The sequence below is a fragment of the Oryza glaberrima genome, chromosome 8, assembly GCF_000147395.1.
Source record: "Oryza glaberrima chromosome 8, OglaRS2, whole genome shotgun sequence".
NCBI classification, from domain to species: Eukaryota; Viridiplantae; Streptophyta; class Magnoliopsida; order Poales; family Poaceae; genus Oryza; species Oryza glaberrima.
This window is the reverse complement of record NC_068333.1, coordinates 1,633,917-1,654,843: the sequence shown is the minus strand read 5'-3', so window position 1 is coordinate 1,654,843 and position 20,927 is coordinate 1,633,917. Positions and strand designations below refer to the sequence as shown.

Here is a 20,927-nt window from a genome sequence, read left to right as displayed (position 1 = left end):
TTTTTAAATGATTACTACTCCATCCGTTTCAAAATATAAGTATTTTTGGACTTCAACATAATTTTTAAGATGTTATTTTAACCAACAATATATATAAAAGTAAAATACTTTAAATGCAAATAGTTGCATATTGTGATAGCTTGTTTAATGATAAATATTGTAACATCAATTTTACATGATTGATCTTTTCTTTGTATTAACAATCAAAGTTAAAAATGTTTGACTTGGTATTATTCTAAAAATGTTTATATTTTAGGTCGGAGTGAGTACTATTAGTATACTTTCTCCGTCCCATAAAAAACCAGGGTAATATATTTTCATTTCATACTGTATACACCAGTTCTTAAAAAAAAAAAAACTGTACACACCTGCCTAACGCTGACGAAAAAGATTTTGACCACTCCCAAAAAAAACCACACAGGTTTTGACCTGTTCCAGTGTCACTGACTTGTGGGCCCAGGAGTAGCCGCGGCTTGCCCTCGCCGACCTTTTCCTTGGCGATGGGAGCACGCGAATCACGACGCACGCACTCCCTCCTTCCCTCCCTCCTATTTCTACCGCCGACGCGGCCGCGAGCCACGGCGAGCAGCGGCGGAGCAGCGACGCGGCGGCCATGGAGAGGACCGCGGCGGAGGCGGCGGCTGGGGGGAAGGGGGCATGGAGGGACGGCGCCGTGACGTACCTCCACCTCCTCTTCTACATCGCCATCTCCGGCGGCCAGATCTTCTTCAACAAGGCAAGCCACCAAAGCAACCCCTCTCTCAGCCGACACCATCCCCTCCCCTCTTCTCTACCCCCGCGCTTCTCCGGCGGATTCTGCCTGCGCGTGCGCGTGATCCGCCGCCGGCGTGCCCGGCTGTACGGCGCGGCGGGCGGGGGGTTTTCTGTGGCGGCTCGTTTTTGTTTCTGGTGCTGTACTGTGTGCGAAATGGGTAGGATTCCGGATTTCTGTTCCCCTCTAGCTTTTCATGGATGGTCAGGAGGGTTTAGATTAGTGTTAATTGTTGTCTCAGTATTGGCGTCATGGATGTTCTGACACCGCGGGATGCGTGTAAACTTGGTGAAAATTGGTGGATTGCATCTCCGTGTGCGGTCTAGAGTGAGCGCTTTCGAGATTCGAAGATGGTGTCAAGCTTGAGCTCTCCCATAGCTGAGAATGGGGTTTTGTCGTTCATATTCCATAAGAACATTACTTTTTTTTTTTCAAAGATGATTAATGCCTTCTGTGTGAGACATTGACGCAAAATGTTGTTAATGCCATCGCCAAGTTCCAAAAACTGAGTACCTCATATTCCATAAGAACATTACTTTTTTTTTCAAAGATGATTAATGCCTTCTGTGTGAGACATTGACGCAAAATGTTGTTAATGCCATCGCCAAGTTCCAAAAGCTGAGTACCTTAGATCTGAGGATTCTCATAGGAGTGCTCGTTTTCTTGCTTAGTTTTACTGCTAAAAAATCTAGATCTATTTCTATGGGAAGGGTTGACTTTCTTTGTATGACAGCTGAAAGGTACTTAACTTACTTCCATAATAAGGAATTAGATTCTTTTTGCTGCTAAAGTGTGCAGAGCACAAGAAGTTCATGGTTTTAGTTTGGTCCGGTGCACTAATGTTTGACATTTGTCGACCAATTAGATACTATCTTCTACTGGAAAGTAACTTATATACCAGAAAGTTCATTTGCTCTATGGTTTTCATTATTACTTCAGTCTAACTCAATAATAGACTAACATCATTCCGAAAATCACATGGCAAAAGTAGTACCAGCTTTTCCATATGCACAAACATATTTATAACATTGATAACTCCTTGGCTGCTTATGACTTCTTTTTAGCAAAATGATTAGATGCTCATCATGTATTAGGGGCCTTAACACATGATTCCAACTTGGCTTCCTAGTGTAATTTATGGGTTCAATTGCTACTTGACTCAATATGCGTGGAATTGTTATTGCCACAAAGTTACTGTCAGTTGACAAAGTAGTACCAATTTTGCTGGGCTGTCAAAATTGTATCAACTATATTGGATTTTTTATGTTACACATGCAGTTGCATGATGTTTCAATTTTACTACAACGTCAAACATAATTTTATGTTCAGTAGCAACTTTGATGAACAGCCTTTCAACACACTCCATCGTTGTTCCCGGAGATGTCCGCAAATTCTTTTTCCTTGATAAATGTAACCTTGTTAACTAGTATCATGTTTTTGCCTGATGCAGTGGGTTTTATCCTCAAAAGAGATCAACTTCCCCTATCCTGTGGCATTAACTCTGCTGCACATGGTTTTCTCATCTGTAGTGTGCTTCGCAATTACAAAGATCTTCAAGGTACTTATTCATGTGCATTAAAAAAAATGCTCTCTGCCAATAATCCCTGCAAAAAAAAGAAGAAATCCCTAATCTTTGTAATAATTGAAATTCTTCATGGTTCCAACAGCCTTTTTGGCACTCAGTACATCCATAAACTTATTATTTCCCTTTATTTTGATGATATTTCCCAGATTGTAAAGATTGAGGAGGGAATGACTACCGATATGTGAGTCATGTATAATTCTCTTATTTGCACAGTAGGTTTTCATCAGTATATCATGTTCCATGATCCATCACAGCATGAATAAGACATTCGCAAGTCTATCCCTCCTTTATAAGAACAAATCAGGAATAGAGTTTATGGATTTATGCTGAAGAATTATTATTATTTCCTTAATGACATTGTTGGATTTTTGTCAAAAATAGATACAGATATGCCATGTTAGAGAATGAAAAAAAAGGATAACAGTTAAAACAACTGTTTCTTGAAACCTCCTCTTAGGGCAGTAAAAGAGTGTTGTGCCATTTGTTGTTAATGACGAAAAATACTTTATTCTTAAATTTTCAATTTATTGACTGGGGCCTGGTGGAGCAGCTGAATATGCATATGGTAAAGTTAAGAGGCATAAAATGATGGAACATAATAGAAGTCATTTGAAATTTGGCAGTCCTTGATTTTGATTGGATGGAGGGAGGTTTGTTAATTCTGAATAGTGTAATGAGTAAGCTTTCTTGTACTCTTTTGGAAAGGTTCAATTTTCAATATTTGGCTGTAGCTACCCATCTGCACTTGTTTAGATGCTCTGCAATATTTCTATCTGAATTCAATACCATTGTTCCTCAGGAGAGTCTTTTGCTATTTGTTTCTTAACTAGCATATAACACTGAACTCCCGGCATATTGCTTGCTTGTGTTGTTCATAATGAGTACCAGAAATCCAGAATTGTATTTCTTTCTTACCAGTACATCTGGGCTTGCAGATATATTAGTTCAGTCATTCCAATCGGAGCAATGTTTGCAATGACACTCTGGCTAGGGAACAGTGCTTACCTCTATATATCTGTTGCATTTGCACAGATGCTGAAGGCGATAAGTATGTGAGCTGCTTTTTTTATCGAGTCATAAGGTTTTTTTTTATTAATTTAGAATATGATGTTAATGTACTCTTTGTTGGAAAATTGTAGTGCCAGTAGCTGTGTTTCTCCTTGGAGCTGCCTTTGGCCTTGAAGAAATGAGTTGTAAAATGCTTGCTATCATGTCTGTCATCAGTGTTGGGGTTATTGTGGCCTCTGTTGGTGAAATTACAATCAGCTGGGTTGGTGTGGTTTACCAGATGGGTGGAGTTGTCGCAGAAGCCCTTAGACTGATCTTCATTGAGATTTTTCTGAAGAAAAAAGGTGTTAGGCTTAATTTGATTTCCATGATGTACTATGTTAGCCCTTGCAGGTATCTTGACCACTCGATCTCATAATTAATTAACTTGAAAACTTTTCATTATTTTGACTTTGTCATACCATTTTCCTGCAGTGCTTTGTGTCTCTTTATTCCCTGGTTGTTCTTAGAGAAGCCCAAGATGGATGAAAGTGCCTCATGGAACTTCCCACCATTCACATTGTTCTTAAACTGCCTGTGCACTTTCATCCTCAATATGTCAGTTTTCCTTGTCATTTCCAGAACTAGTGCACTGACAGCTCGTGTTACGGGAGTTGTGAGGGATTGGTCCGTGGTGTTGCTGTCAGCTGCTATCTTTGCTGATACACAGCTTACCTTTATAAATATAATTGGCTATGCCATAGGTATTGTACTGACTTTTCTCTAACTGGATTAACTTCATACTATATATCTTTGGAGCCCTTGTAGTTCCATTTCACTTTCTTTTCCCTATTAACCTCTGTAAGCAACTGCATTTAAAAGTGGATTAGATATTGACCATCCATTTTTATGTGTTCTGCAGCAATAGCAGGTGTGGTTGCATATAACAATCATAAGCTCAAACCGAAACCCCAAGGGAATGAGCAGCAGAGTGCTGACAGCAAAGCCAACCCAGGAAGCCCGCAAGATGTTGAGACATCGATCTCGACTAAAGAAGCTTCATAGCACTGAAAGCTGTGAGGTTTTGAACAGATTTTTGAAGAAGGTAATATAATTCCGAAGCTTGCTAATGCATACATTTGTTGTATCCACAAAATATACTGATGGTCGTTGCATATGCTTGTGAGTTGTGATACAGGAGAAATGAGCTCTCGCTTTTCCTTTGAGTTGGTCAGCTCTCCTTGGATACATTTTTTGTTCTCTTCCTACTTATCAGCAGGGAAGACATTTTGTACAACAATGCTTAAAGAAGTGAAGTGTATACGTTAGCGTACCGTTTTGTTCGCTCGAAAAAGTCAGAGCACGCCATACATATCAATTAGGTTCTGTAGATGTATTTTGTTGTCATTTGAACTTGCTGTAGCAATTTATCAGGTTCTTCACAAATATGCAACCTGATTCTTATACAATGTTTTCCTTACCTAGGAGGTCCTGCCAATGGAGGACTGCCTATGTCAAGTATGTGCAAAATTTTCAAAGATCAATAGTTTGATATGTAACCTCCAAAAACTACTTAAATTCAATGTCAATCCATTCTATACATTTTGCACTTGGAACGATTTGAGATTTAAGATGCTTGGTCCATATAACATTTCGAATGAATTGTCCAACTACACTTATCAGATCTCAGGTGACGAGTGTTCCAATCATTCTAGTTGTAGCATCACCTACGCGCCATTGCATTAAAGCATGATAAAGCTCCCAGAAATCTGCTCTTCACAAGAATCCCAAGTTACTGTGAAACTTAATTGAAGCTTTTCATCTTGAAACCTGGAACGTGCTGAAACTCTTTACAACCAAAACAGTTGCTCACTTGAACCTTTGGTGGTGGTGGTGGTGAGTCTGGCACAAACCCAATTTCTATAAATTGGTCGGTCTCTCATGTATGTGTGCTTGTTAGACTAATATAAGACATAGTCTAACTAAAAGATCACACAAAAATGAAAGCCAACTCATGCATTTTATGGGCAGTATGGACCGATTAAATGACAAAGATATACTACTCTAGATCATGCAATTTAATCATCAGCAACTTATGAGAATTCAGTTAATGTCATTAGAAGATCCAAGACTTGATACATTTAGCACTGTCAACTTCTATATCATCACGCTAATCAGATTATGTGTCTCATTGTTATTTTCATAAAGTGAGAGATGGATTGATGAATCTTTTTGTGGTATATAGCCAAGACAGTTTGTTCTTACAGTATATAACAAGTTAAAGCAGCAGAATATATGGTGGAGGCGTGCAAACCACTTCATAAACATTTCAAACAATTCTCAAAATAATCCCATGCATGGTGAGGTGATATTATGCAACCATGTAAAAAGTTCAAGAAGAAAAACTCAATCCCCATTTGTGAGATAGTATGAAATACTAACCGGCGAGTTGATGATCTGGGGATCGTCCCTACCACGCCTGAACAAATAGACACATCTATAGTCATACTGATCCCTTGCTAGCACTGTACCGAAGACGCTGATAGGGTAACCCACATCAGATTTGATAACCTTGATTGAGATGATATTGACGGAGGTCTCCAAATCGGGATAAACAGAGTAAGTGAGCGAGTCGATCGGTGGCCCAAGCCCAGCCTCGGCTGTAAGATCAGGGCAAGACACTAGTTAAAACCAAACAAAAAAAATGTTTTTACACACTAACGCCTCATCGATTCGCTTATTCGGGGAATAAGCCAAACGGTATATTTGCAAATGAAAAATAATTTGTGAATAAAACTTTTATATATGTGTTCTTAACGATATAAAAGCAAAGGCTGAAAAATAAACTTCGATGAAAAAACCCCAAAATCAACTCCAAATTTAAGGTTGAAAATTCAAATTTTGTCTGCTAAGCATAAGAAAAAGATAAGGCTGTAAATAAATTCATCAACAAACGTATTTATATTGCTCGGATATACATGCATCTATGGTTGTATGGATGAACAAGAAATTAAATTAATTAAGTTAATTATGATGGCGAAGCAGATGGATGTACTCACACTCTTTGTGGAGGTCGAAGAAGGCAGTGTTGAAGAGGCAAAGGCGGGTAGGCTCAAGCCACTCCATCTTGGGGTCGAATTCAGTGACTTCCCATATACTATCTTCATTTTTTAATAGATGATGCCATTGATTTTTTCTCACATGTTTGACCATTCGTCTTATTCAAAAATTTTATGCAAATGTATAATATATAAATCACACTTAAAGTACTATGAGTGATAAAAGAACTCATAACAAAATAAATTATAATTACGTAAATTTTTTGAATAAGACGAATGGTCAAACATGTGAGAAAAAGTCAACGGCGTCATCTATTAAAAAATGGAGGGAGTACGAACTATGTGAAGAACCTTCAACACCTTCTCCTCCCATGTGAGCTTCTCCTCCTCCCAATTCTTCCTCCTCCTCGGTTTAGGCTTCAGCTCCGACTTAGGGTGTGTTCGGTGTCATGGGTTCAAACTACTAAACGGTGTGTTTTTGCCAAAAAAGTTTCTACATGAAAGTTGTTTAAAAAATCAAATTAATTTATTTTTAAAAAAATAGCTAATATTTAATTAATCACATGCTAATGGACTGCTCCATTTTCCGTGCGGGGAGATGGTTCCCAACCCCAAACTTACGAACACACCCTTAGGCTGTGTTCTATGCTCAGGGTTCCTAACCCCTCTTCCTCGTTTTCCGCGCGCACGCTTTTCAAACTACTAAACAGTGCGTTTTTTACAAAAAGTTTCTATACGAAAGTTGCTTAAAAAAATCATATTGATCTATTTTTAAAATTTTTTTTAGTAAATACTTAATTAATCACGTGCTAATGAACCGTTCTATTTTCCGTACCGGAGGATTAAGTTCCCAACCCAGGAGAACAAACGCAGCCAGTCTCCACCACCTTCTCCTCTCCTTCTCCTCACCATATGTGTGCTTCTCATTACAATTCACCTTCCCCATCTCTCCATTGCCACCGCCGCCACCACTGCTACCTGCAACCGTAAGGGGATTTTGATTTTCTTCTTTCTTTTGTGTGTATACAGCAAAACAACATTGTGATGAACAAACGAAGAGGGGCTAAAGCTTACTCGAAGGAATCTCGGAGCAGGGATGTTAGTAACTCATGTTACTGGACCTTGAGCTGAAGCTACTAGCCCACTGTGGCCCATCCGATTGGAAAAATGACAATACAAAAGAACAAGCATCAATCAGGGAGAGGGGATCGATCGATCAGAAGAACCGGACGGCGGCGGCGGTGGCGACCTGGAGGCCGGTGGGCTCCTTGTCGATTTCTTCTCCACCATTCCTCCTACCTCCACCCTCTTACTTCTAGAACCCCTTCTAGAACTTGTATCCCTTTTCTTCTTCCCATTTTCTCCACCAAACAAAGAGTTGTACTGAATATTTGTTGCAATTTTGCTTAGAGAAGTGGGTCTCTAAGGGTCTCTAACAAGGGACTAGGGCATTCGGTGGGGGTTTGGGAGGCGGCTAGGTCAACAACCGCGCGAGCCTTCTCCTCCTCCTCCTCCTCCTCCTCCGATGCGAGCTCCCGAAGACTCTGCTCCGTCGCAGCATCCGCATCTCCGCCGCCGATCACCGTAGCACGCCGCCGCTCGCCCGCCTCCGCCTCCGCCATATTTGCCGCCGTCGCCGCCACTGTTTCAGAGGAAGAAAATTTAGGGGCTGTTCAGATTTTTGTCATTTTGAACCATTCCATTATTTAGCAAGTTGCCAAAATTTGGCTTCATTTGGTTTGTTACCAAATATTGGTAATGCCCATAGAATTTGGCAAGATTCTAGAAACTTCTCCTCACAAAATTATGCTAATATTTGGTAAGGTAACAAACTAAACATTATCTTTACATTTCTAACTTGCCAAAATTTTCGCAATAAATTTTGGCATTGCCAAAATTTGACTTTACCAACAAATGATAAGGTTGATTTTGGCAACAAACTGAACAGACCCTTAGAAAGGCTTTTTAGTGGGCCTTGAGGCCCGTTAGAAAGGCCTTTTACCCAGGCCGAGCAACCTGCTGCGACTCACAGAAAAGTTCATATGACCTCCCTCAACTACGGCCAGAGGAGATGAAAGGCCTTTTATGTGGTTTTACGGCTGAGAGGAAAAAATCGGAGATAATATAGATTTTTTTACAGAAAAGGCGTTTTTATTAAAAATGATAAAAAAATTGTTCTTTTTACGTATAGTTATCCGTTGATAGTGAGACATCTGGAGACACGCGTATACTTCTATTGATCATCTCTGAAAAACTGCAAAACTGAAGCAATGGTATTGCCATAACAAATGGGAAAAGTCGAGCACACAGCTGCTAATTTTGGGCTGAAAGCCTGAAACAAAGCTACCTCAATCGGATTATCATAAGGCAAACAGACCCCTTAGTCATGAAACACAAAATCAGACTAAACTTTTGCAAGTTGAGAAAGTGCAATTGCGGTTACTACATTAACTGAATCTTGTCACAAAGAACCACACAAGCTACGACCAAGATCCAAATTCATATTAGATAGATAGTACACATAAAACAGAATCTTAATTACAATGCTGATAACAAAAGACATTTCCTCCTCCAGAGAGGTTACTATTAACATCTTTCCAATGATTTTAAATTTAATCACACTAACATTCTATTTCTCCCTGTGCTCTCCCACATCTTGTGTTCTCCCGTTCTCACTACGCCTGTCCAGATGACCTTCACCTGCAGCTCAAAACGGCCTTCTTTGAAACTAGATTCTTCATCATAGTTGGTAAGAACAAATTCAAAGCATTCGTCTTCATGGTCATCACCATGAAACAAAATAACATTGAGCACTAGCTCTTCATCCAATGGGACTACTACTATATGACGAGATAACTCAATAGATCCATCATCTCCAAGTTTTGTTGGAGAGCCTGTCACTTGGGTATCATGTAGAACGATCTCATTGTCCTTATTTCCACTAGTCCAAGCAATCACTTTACCGGTGAAATCAGATGGCCCATCCAAAATATTGACTGCAAGTGAAGCTTCTACAGCATAATCAACAGGCGTATAAACCAAATCTATTTTGCTCAACCAACTTGTTAGATCTAAAGTCATGAGTTTCTTTGTGTGACGGATACAACTGTGTTCTATCACACCTTTGCTGAAATCTCTGTCAACATCCCCATCGCCCAAAATCTTCAAATTGAACTCGAAAATTATAATATCTTTTGAAGCAAGTGCTCGATATGGGCCTGTCAAGGTTAGACTATCCTCCTGCACATGGATATTCAAGGAAAAGCAAGTTGATAAAAAACAACATAAGGAACAAATAAACTCAATTAATATACCTCAAATATAATTTCTAATGACATCAATATCATGCCAAAGAGAAATTTGGGTAGATTCGATACGACACGAAGATATGAGCTTTTATGTGCTTATCACCAAAAGATTTAGGATCACTTAGATGCCACTACTAGAAGATCCAAGACTTTCAAAAAAATTTCACACCACCAACTACTGTCTCAAAAGACGCGAATAGGGAAGAACCTAATATCAAATAATTAGAAGGGGTGAGGATTTGAACCCAGGTCGTCTAGCCCACCACCTTGTGGAGCTAGTCGGAAGACCTCTGGGCATTTCTCCCACCAACTACTGTCTCATCCCATCAATCAATTAACCTGCTAATCAGGTTGCATCTCCCATTGTACAGGTTTGTTATGTTTACAATGTATTTGATTAGTAGAAGCAATGTTTAAGAGGGATACATGAGTACATACCGGTGAGGTGATGAGTTGGGGATTGTCCCTGCTTCGCCTGAACAAATAGACGCATCTGTAGTCTTGCTGATCCCTCGCAAGAACGGTGCCATATATTCTGACAGGGTAACCCACGTCGGACTCGGCAACCTTGATTGCTATGATATTCAGTGAGTCATCCAGCCACCAATATTCAGAGGGATCGAGCGAGTTAATTGGTGGCCCAGGCCCAATCGTTGCTGTATCAAAATCAATATTCCAAGAATGTGAATGTTTCGATGCATGATATGGACACATAACGATCAAGGATGTATATGTATACAACTACTACAACATATATATACTAGGTGTAGGGATGAACATGAATGGATTTAAGATAATGAAAAAGATGGAATTATGATTGGAAATTAACAAAATAATGTATACTCACACTCTTTGTCAAGATCGAATAAGGCTATGTTGTGGATGCAGAAGCGGGTGTATACGATCCCACCTTCCTTGGGGTCATATTCAGCAAACTGATTGCGACGAACAATGTGAAGAACCCTCAGCACCTTATCCTCCCATGTGGGCTCCACTTGCCGCTGCTCACCCACATCCTCCATCTCAATGCTGCATCCACTACTAACATCTTCTTCGGCACCAGCTGTAAAATAAAAATGCCATATTAAGATATTTTTAATTTTTATTATCTTATACGTTACATCCAGCAGCAACCAAGCAAGGAATCAGGAATCAAACAGGGTAAACTATACATATCGGGCTGCTCACATAATCAATACACTTATACACATATACTAAATATCTGAATTATCTGAATGATAATGGAATAATAATGTACACTACTACTCACCACAAGAGTAATCTAATTTCTCCTCCACCTCCATGTCGACGGATCGATTAGCGCTAGAAGGGGAAGAATCTCCATCTTCGGCAAGCCCAGGCACTTTCTCCCGCTTGCGCTTGATTGCAACCATGGGCCGCTCCCCCGCAGCCGAACCCCCGCCGTCTTCGTTGGCCCCGTCCGCCATCTGGGAAGAAGACGATGCGGCGCGCTGTTGTTCATGCATGATGGCCATAAAAAAAAAAGAGCGCGATTGCATCGAATTGGGAAGAAGAGGGGATCGATGTGCGCGCGTACCAGGGAGATGTCGCCGCCGCCGCCCGCAGAGAGAGAGAGAGAGAGAGAGAGAGAGAGAGAGAGAGAGAGAGAGGGGGGGGGGGGGGGGGGGGGGGGGACCTAGGGTTTGCTCGCTGCGAGGGCTAGGAGGAAGAACAGGCGGTGTCGTGATAACAGGCGGTAAGGGTTGTTGATGGGCTGGGCTAACTCTCCTCTTTTCGGCGGCGAATAAGTCTATATGACTCCTCAAAACCGCAAAACCAGGTATAACGCCTCCCTCATCTTCAAAACCGGGTGCAAATCGATTGCTTTACTAGTTTCGGAAGCGGTTTTCTGTTGACGTGGTGGATTGACCGTGGCTGACTCACCTACTCCCTCTGTTTCATAATGTAAGTCATTCTAGCATTTCCCATATTCATATTGATGTTAATGAATTTAGACATATATATCTACCTAGATTCATTAACATTAATATAAATATGAGAAATGCTAGAATGACTTACATTGTGAAACGGAGGAAGTAGTAAACATGTCTCTCAGCTAGAAAACTAGTACAAATTTTATTATAGTGGGGCCCATATGTCATCTCCTCTTCTCTATCCCTCCTCTCTCCCCTTCCAGTATGATGGGAGCACGCTCTTCGCGAAGGTCCTTGGTGAGATGATGACGAGCTCGACAAGGAGACGAATAGATGTCCGACATCCCTCACCGCGTCACTCACTGGGCACCATCATTGCCTCCTACATGTATGCCTTCTCCATCATGGAGCAGTTTGTCACTTCGGCGTTCTTCTCTGCCTCAGAGGACTTCTCCCTCCTCTCGGGAAAGGTCTCAGACACAGCGTTCTTCTCGGGTGATGGGCGTGGAGGATGTGCTGGCCCGGTACTCGTGGAGGCGATGTGTTGGCTCTTCCGCGAAGGGAGCTCCTCCGCTATGGCGATCGTCTCGGATGTGGTGCTCCACTAGGCGTCGCGCGTAGAGCACGGTGCGGCATGACGCTCGCGATTGAGGCTATGTGGTGGCCATTGCTCTGACCTACTGGGCAGTGGCGCCGCATGCGAACATCCTGGCACATGGGCGATGAGCGGCTTCCTCAGACATTGTTGCTTGAACTCGACACTAGACCGCGAATGCTAATTGGCGCGCGTGCATTGCCGGCGCGTACTTCCGGCCCACAAGGCCCACGCACGCGCGCGCCTTTTTCTTCTTCTTTTTCCTTTTTTTTCGTTGTTCGCTGTTCCTGCCGTATGGATAAGAGAAAAAATCGTAATTAGTTTAGATTAGTTTCCTATTTTTACTAATGAGTAGTTTACTAGTCATTTTTAAATCTTAACTTTAAAATTTTCAAATTTGAATTTGAAAATTTTCAAATCTCGAGTTGAAAGTTTTCAAATCTCAAGTTGAAAGTTTTCAAATATTTCAAATCTAGACTTGAAAGTTTGCGAATCTCGAGTTGAAAGTTTTCAAATCTCGAGTTGAAAATTTTCAAATCTCAAGTTGAAAGTTTTCAAAATTTTCAAATATGGACTTGAAAGTTTTCAAATCTCGAGCTGAAAGTTTTCAAAATTTGACTTTAAAATTTAAATCATAAATCGAAAGTTTTCAAATCCGACTTAAAAATTTTCAATCTGTTAGTAAAAAAATCTTCCGAAAAAAGAAAGAAAAATCTTGAGAATCTTCCCTAATTACCCATCATTAGTGTTAAGTATTAACTAATAGTTATAGGAGAGAAATGCTCGCTGCTGGCGCGCAAGCGCCAGCTAGCAGCCCCCACGCTAGACACCGTCTGCACCATCGTGCCCCTCATGACTAGTTGGTGGAGAGGAGAGTGAGGGAGAGGTGGGGGAAGAAGAAAAGGAATGAATATGACATGTGGGGCCCTCCATATATGTTTTGCTATGTCTCACTAACATCTGGCCCCACCTGATGACTTAACAAGTCAACCACTGTCAATCTATCATGTCGGCAGAAACTACTTCCCAAACCATTGAATGAGTCGATTTGCACTGGTCTTAAAATATGGAAATACGTTATACCTAGTTTTATAATTGTAGGAAGGAGACGGTTCGATCAAGAGTAAGACACGATGGCAGTAATCCTATCTTACTATAAAGTTATCCTCCATTAACTACTTAAGCTTGACATGTAAAGATGCCACATCATTATCCACTAACAAGATGCCACATCATCATCCACTAACAACATCACATTTAAACATCATGCAAACATGCTATATCTTTATAGTTTTTATAATTTAAGAGCTTTTCAAATACAAACATGTTAAATTATCATCCAACATAATTCACATAATGTTTCAATGTATATCTTTATTATGTTTTATGATATCCTATATACTTATATAGTTCATCCTCAATTAGTTAGTGCTTAAATGATTGATGATGTGACCATGGCTACTATGGATACGACCATTGCTCACATCATGAATCAACAAGAAGACATCAAGATCAAGTCCTCCATGTGCTGCAATCTGATTCGGCCACGTGTTACATTGCTGACTTCAAACGGCCGCCAAATCTACATACGTGCTCCGTTTTGGGCCCGTGAGTACTTGATGGAAAGCTCTCGAAGTCCTCCTTCCAACGGATCCAACCTCATCTCGGAATTCTATCTCGTTTGGCCACAATCACAGAAGCAAGGTGCTGCGTCACCTGTATTGGACCAATGGGCTTGTAACTTTGTTTGGGACCCTGGCCCATGTGGGGCCCATGTGGGGTGCGCCCCAATCTGGTGGAGCACGACCCTTGGGCCCTCTTGGTCGTCCTCCCACCTCTATAAATAGTTAGGTACCCCTTCAGGGTTTCTTGGGTTTTGATTAATTGTAAGTTTAGCCATTGCTACTTCGCTTGCAGCGCGCGTGTCGGCTAGACCGTCCGTCTGCTTGTTCGGAACCCCACTTTATCGTGTATCAATTCATCTTTGTGCGTCTTGTCTATCTAGCAATTCAGTTGCTTTATATCTTGTTCTTGCTTGTTCTCGATTGCTTGCAGGAATAAGGTTGATCTGCACCGGCAAGATCAACAACCCACGGAGAGGTGTATCGATCGCTAAGGTGCAACACAACGTCTCGTACGGTTGTAGTCAGGTCGTCAACGTTTCTCCCAAATCGTAGTTATCATCAACTCACCGAAAGATCGGGCCAACAACAGTCTTGAGTGTCTCGAGTGGAACTCAGGGTTCATCAATTAATCTATGGTCCAAATTATCTTTCTCCTTTTTTCCTCTAATTAAGTCATATCACATCAATTGTTTTTAGCCTTTAGATGATTAATCTACGGTTCAAACTATCTCCCTACTTTTCTTCTTCCATAAAGTCATACTAGCTTACTTTTTACGTTTGAATCACCATTCTACATACTATTTAAATTTAAATTATCATAAACCACATTAATTTACTTAATCTGATGTTATCTAGCTATCTTATACGTTATTTTTTTTATGTTATCATACTAAATTCCCGCAGCAATACGCGGGGTTTCACCTAGTATAGACTAATTCCTTTCAGCGGACACCTGGAATTCTAGATTATGGTGAGCCTTCTAGCCCATGAAAATTGTTTTTCTTTCCTTGACATTATTGGGCCCTGTTCGTTTTCTGTATTGGGATGGCAAACTAAAGGGGCAATTACTAAAACGACACTCTGCTTAATAAGGCTCCCATCGGAGGATCTAATTAGCCAAAGGAAAAGCTAATTTTAAATTTTCAAACCTAATTTTAAGATTGATTTTGAGATATTTTCACTATGGTTTCTTTTTCAGAATTAGCTTTTAAGTCAAAGAACACGTATATAAAAGTTTTACCTACAAATTTATTTTTATTTCCTAATAAGCTGTTTTGGCTTATTAGGGAAAAAGCCAAACGATTAGGCCTTAAAACAATTAGTTTAAGGCAATATAATAGAATATTTTTTAATAAAAAGTTACTCCCTCCATTATAATTGTCACTATTTGACCAGCATTGTTGTAACTTTGACCACTAATATATTTTAAATCATTAGATTATGATGAAAGAAAGTTTAGTGTTTATGATAATTAGTATGTATGTAATGTACTCCGATAAGATAAAATTTATTTAAGTATTTAGAATACTTTTTTAAAAAATGAATAGTCAATAAATAGTGCTTAATGACAGGTATAAAGGAATAGTGGAAGTATATTTATTTTTAGAGGTGTATTCACCGTAATAAACATGTGAACTTGTGAAGTAGCTTAAAAGAACACGCTTTTAGAGTTGCCTTAGATAGAGAGCATGCACAGACGATGGATAGTTGGTGAGCTCTCCACAATCATTTCACAATTGCATTCGTTGTTTCTTTCGGTATGCAAATCAAATTTGGCCTTGCAATTGTAGCCCCCTACTATTCTATATCCGCCTGTTAGAATAACTATTATGTAATAATCCCCTTTTCATAACTATTCTATAATTCCTTTTGCCAAGTGCGCCCCTCCCCTCAGCAGGGGCCTCTCCCTCCCTCCCTGGACCGTGCCCCTCCCTCTCCCTTGCTCTCTCTCACGTGCTCCCCTCTCCCTAGCCTGAAGAATCCTAGGTATATAGACGGGATTCCTAATATGACAATGCATTTTGAAGGTCCTAAGACTATAAGTGGGTCCCACATGGCAGGTGACGATGGATTTAATGGGTAAATCTAAAACCTGTAGTTTTGTGGAGTGGAGGTACAAGGTGTGTTCGGCAGTGCTAGTAGTTGGCTGCCAACAGCTACAGTCCTACTACAATAAGGATATAGGGGAAGCAGCAGTGCTGTGGCTGCACAGCCACAGTTCAACACTGCCGAACAGCCCCACTAAATCTATAGTTGTGTGAGATAATTTCTTAAATCTATATTTTTATGATAGGTTTTGCAAAGTACTCATAGTTTTATAAAATTTACTCTTAATTTATATTTCATATAGCTACACGTTTAGCACACACTACTACATACCACACACAAAAAAGATTGCACTATAGATGTCGGATTGCTAAAACCGGCACTTATAGAATTTTTCCCCCCTTTGCGGGGTGGAAAGTTTTCAAATCTCGAGTTGAAAGTTTTCAAATCTCAAGTTGAAAGTTTTCAAATCTGGACTTGAAAGTTTTCAAATCTCGAGCTGAAAGTTTTCAAAATTTGACTTTAAAATTTAAATCTTAAATCGAAAGTTTTCAAATCTGACTTAAAAATTTTCAATCTGTTAGTAAAAAAATCTCCCGAAAAAAGAAAGAAAAATCTTGAGAATCTTCCCTAACTACCCGTCATTAGTGTTAAGTATTAACTAATAGTTATAGGAGAGAAATGCTCGCTGCTGGCGCGCACGCTGTTGACATGAAAACACGAGGTTTGGGAGATCTGCTTAACTCCAGTGCAGGTCCAAAACTTGCCTTTGGGTGTATGAGCGTGCCAGTTGATTTGATCCTGCAATCAACAAGAAACAAAGACAAAGAAACCGCGGTTAAATCCATAAACGATAGCCGATCGGCTAGGTGCCGATGACATATCATTTATATTTGAGCCGATGTCATATATGCATCGATCGGCAGTCATGAATAAGTAAGAAAGGACTAAATCTACTCTATTGGCTGTAGATATTAACAATATATAATCCTTATGTCGATATATACTTAAATCAAGTGATTGGGATAGATCGGTTGCCATGCTGTGGACCCCTGTTTTTATAACAGGAATCATTCGTGTAAACAGTACCATTTCCCTGGATCAAGTAGTCTGGTACACACGAGTTCATAGCTGAAATACCAAAAGCACATACACGAGAGTCTAGTGCTAATTATTACATCATAAGCCCGCAGGCATTGTCTTAAATCATCGGACCGAGTGGTCCGGAATACATCCAAAAGCAGAAATAGATAAGGCAGCGGAATTCAGGCAGCGGCATGCCATTGCCACAGGCAACGACCGTGCTAAGACCTACTGAGCGCCATCGTCTTCATCTCCCTCCTGGTAGTAGGCATAGGGATCCTCCGAAGCTTCATCTCCCGCTTCTGATTAATTTTATATTTGCAAGGGTGAGTACCAACCGTACTCAGCAAGCCACCACAGCAACAATGCATATGAAAGGGGTATTTCAAAGGATGGCTATGGCTTTTTTGCGCTAAGCCAGTTTTGTAATTCTTTTCACAAACCTAAGACCTAGCATTGACTGATCAAATTTTAGTACCAGTTTTTGTATTTAAACAACGACGGTTCTGTCCACCATCCATTGTGATCCCAAGGATAGCTTCCCGCCATTGAGTCGTTATGGTTTTCTGAGGACGCCCACCTTCCCCCTTCTCAGGAAGTGGCTCCAACAGCATAAAAATTCGTCATGCAACAACCCATCCCACACAAGTTAAGAATTTAGAGACTAGCCAAGTGTAATACATGTCCCGGTGCTCAATAACGGCGAGCACGGCTATTCGAATAGATTTGGTTTACTCACACTGCAGTGGATGCACACTTTACCCGCACTCCGCGACTGCCCAACACATGAGCCTCATCCCAACGCATGAGACGCGTCACGGCAAAGCTTTTCGATAACCTTGCGTTGGCAGTACCCGCTCCATGAACTTAAACCCTCATGCACTCTAGGCGTTCATGTTTCTAGCAGTGAGAGGAGTTCTAGCGTTCCCGGGAAAGAGAAGTCTCACACACATATTAAATTATGGTTCAAGTTAAGTTCTCTCTCTCACACACACTCATGGCAGTCCTACCAATGGCGACAACGATGTAGGGCTCGCCTCTCGGCCCTACCTCAACGGCTGTCCTACCGTAGCGCACCTGCCTCACTCAGGGGTGAACCATCTATGTAGGGATACTGCCTCCGCTCGGCTATCTAGTCCGCTAGGTCTGTACCCATACGAGAAGTGCGGTTGTACGAGGGGTCGTTTCATGCTTAGCTTCATGGCTCGGTCCTTAATTGACTGGGGATGGTACTAGCCTTTTCCAGATACCACCCAAATCCTCCATCCGCCCCAGTCGAAAACAGTTGTTTTCACTTTATTTTCCTTTCACAAATCATGTCATCAATTTCATGGCAATGTGGCGCTCATGTCTCCACATGCCGCATCTCAATTACCTTCCCAAAGGTAATTGCCCAAGCATTTAGCATTTGATAAATATGAGTATGCATGATCCTAGAATAGCATTTCTAAGCAATTATCATAATTGACTAGGGACTCATACGTAAACATGGTTACGAAGGAATAAGGGATAAACAATAATCAAGGCATGGCATAATCACAAGTAGGATGTTCATCATTGCATGCAATTTTATTTATAAACAAAATAATTTCGCAATTGGGATCAACATGTTCAAGGAATAGTGATGACTTGCCTTGCTCAAGGTCTTGTGGGTCTTGGCCTTCACCCGGATCCGCGGCTCCCTCGGTCTCTATAATTATGTGCGAAAGAACAATTTGAATTCGATTAGAATTCAAACAAAATCCAAATAAATCCAAATGAAAGTCGAATGCGAAAGTCGGTTCCTTTATTTTAACTTTATTATTCGCGAACTAAGGCAAACCCAATTTCGATTCAAACTATTTTGCGGGTATAAATGTTTTGTTGTCTTAAGTTTTTAATTTAATCTACCCGAGCATTATATCCATATAATAGGTTAGAGATTTCTATCGCGAGCTAAATATCGGACGAAATCCTAGAAATATTATATGATTTAATTTAGTCTATGACTAAATGATTAAATATAATACACGGCTAAAATCCTTAGTAATTAAATCCGAATTTCTACCGTGAATCGATTACTTATAGGGATTACCCAAAAATAATCTATAATAATCTATAAGAATTCATCTATTCGTTTAGTTATTAATTACATCTAAATTACTACCGCGAATTGATTTCTTATAGAAATTACCAAGGATAATCCATAATTTATATTAAATTTTGCAATTCTACGACTATAATTAATCTATAATTAAATTCTAATTATTTTAAATTTTCTAAACTTCCCTAATCTCCCTCTAATTTCCTATTTATTTCCTTTTCCTTTTTCTCCCTTTCTTTTTCTTTTCTTCCCTTTCTTTTTTTTCTTTTTCTCTTTTTCTCTCTTCCCTCTTTTCCTTTTCTTTTCTTTCTCTCCTCCCTCCCGGCTTCTTTCTCTCTTCCTCGGCTTCTCCCTTTCTCTCTCTCTCTCGGCTCCCTGCTACCCAGGGCGGCGACGGCGACCGAGCAAGGGGAGGAGGCGGCGGCTTACCGACGGCGGTAGCGGCGACGGCGGCATGACGACGGCGCACGGCGCGGCGGCACGAAGGCGGCGGTGCGGCGGCGCGAGGGCGGCGCGACGGCGACGGCGGCGCAAGGCGGCGACGCACGGCGCGGCTGCTCCGGGGCGACGGCACGGCGGCTTCGAAGGTGGCGGCACGGCGGCGCGTGGAGAAGGGGAAGAGGGAGAGGAAGGGGGAGATGGAGTGGGGAAAATCGGGAGGGGGTGGAGTTTTATAGGGGAGAGGAGGGGAAAGAAAGAGAAGGGAAGGGGCGACGCAACGGCGGCGCGGCGGCGCGGGGCGCGAGGTGGCGACGGGACGCGCGGCGACGGGACATCGACGGCGGCGGCGACAGCGGCGGCATGCGGCTCGGGGCGGGACGCGACGGGCGGCGACGCGACGGTAGCGTGGCGCGACGGCGACGGGGCAAGACGACGGGCGAGCGGCAATGGGACGGGCGGGCGGCTCGGGGCGCGAGGCAGCGCGGCACGGGGCGCGTCGCGGGGCGACGGGGCAGCGCACGGCGCGGGGCGCAAGGCCGGCTAGGGCGGCGCGGCAGCGATGGCGACGGCGACCGGCGGCGATGGCGACGTCGGCGCGGCGGCAGGCGACGACGCGACGGGACGGTGACGGCGACGGCGCGGCAGCGGCGGCGCGGGGCTCGGGGCATGGCCGGGCGCGTGGCAGAGAAGGGTCTAGGGCTAGGGACCGAAATCGAACACCTATGAGGCAATGAACAGTGACTTTTCCTATTTATCCCGATTTTAGTGTATTTTCCATATAAATTTGATTCCACAATTCCTAATTTTACATATATGCATTTTACTCAATATTTGTGTTATCTTAACTAATGAATTCACCCTAGATTAATATTACTCATATTTTATTTTTATATAATTTATTTGAGTTTTAATTAGGGTTAATTCTTATTCCATCGTATTTAAATTTAATTGATCCAAATATGGTCGCGATAATATTTTATTTATTTCTATCCACACCTAATCTTTATTTTAATTTATATTTATTTTACCAATTTGTTTTTAAGGTTTATTCCTAATTAACTATTCTTTACTCATGATTAATAATCTTTGAGATCAAATCCAGATAAAATAGGCGAATAAGATCGGCATGATGCAATTAATTTAAAAAGTTTTTGAAAATCTGTATTTTTAGAGTTTTGATTTTGTCGGTCAAATTTTCTGGGTGTTACACATGCTGAGACAGTATAAATCACTTATATCGAAATATATATTAACAACAAGACTATATATGTTCATAGCATAGCCGATCAGATAGATCTAGCATGTATCGGCTAATACTCCGATACCACTCTATATTAAGATATTAAGACAAGTAAAATACATCAAACAGAAGCCTAACATATTTTATTGTAATGAAATCTTAACATAAAGGGCAGATCTAGCATATCAATTAAGCACATAAAATATAA

At 41.2% G+C, this 20,927-nt stretch overlaps 2 protein-coding genes across 3 annotated transcripts; one reads left to right on the top strand and one right to left on the bottom strand.

The window, feature by feature from the left end:
* Positions 1 to 531: 531 nt before the first annotated feature.
* On the top strand, positions 532 to 4,955 carry LOC127781160 (probable sugar phosphate/phosphate translocator At3g14410). Its single transcript, XM_052308073.1, has 8 exons — positions 532 to 736; positions 2,223 to 2,330; positions 2,504 to 2,538; positions 3,293 to 3,405; positions 3,497 to 3,758; positions 3,840 to 4,108; positions 4,267 to 4,449; positions 4,543 to 4,955. Exons 1-7 carry the CDS (start codon positions 614 to 616, stop codon positions 4,407 to 4,409), a joined length of 1,053 nt encoding a protein of 350 aa, XP_052164033.1. The 5' UTR covers positions 532 to 613; the 3' UTR covers positions 4,410 to 4,449; positions 4,543 to 4,955.
* A 3,926-nt stretch (positions 4,956 to 8,881) lies between these two features.
* LOC127781355 (uncharacterized) lies at positions 8,882 to 11,359 on the bottom strand. 2 transcript variants are annotated; one of them, XM_052308303.1, is made up of 5 exons: positions 11,270 to 11,359; positions 10,982 to 11,183; positions 10,559 to 10,774; positions 10,150 to 10,367; positions 8,882 to 9,643 (listed from the first exon to the last, which is right to left on the bottom strand). In XM_052308303.1, the coding sequence occupies exons 2-5, from the start codon at positions 11,157 to 11,159 to the stop codon at positions 9,020 to 9,022; spliced, it is 1,236 nt and encodes a 411-aa protein (XP_052164263.1). In that variant the 5' UTR covers positions 11,160 to 11,183; positions 11,270 to 11,359; the 3' UTR covers positions 8,882 to 9,019. The 2 variants fall into 2 exon arrangements, with proteins under 2 accessions (XP_052164263.1, XP_052164264.1); XM_052308304.1 differs by having other exon boundaries at positions 10,982 to 11,159; positions 11,270 to 11,349.
* Positions 11,360 to 20,927: the final 9,568 nt, after the last annotated feature.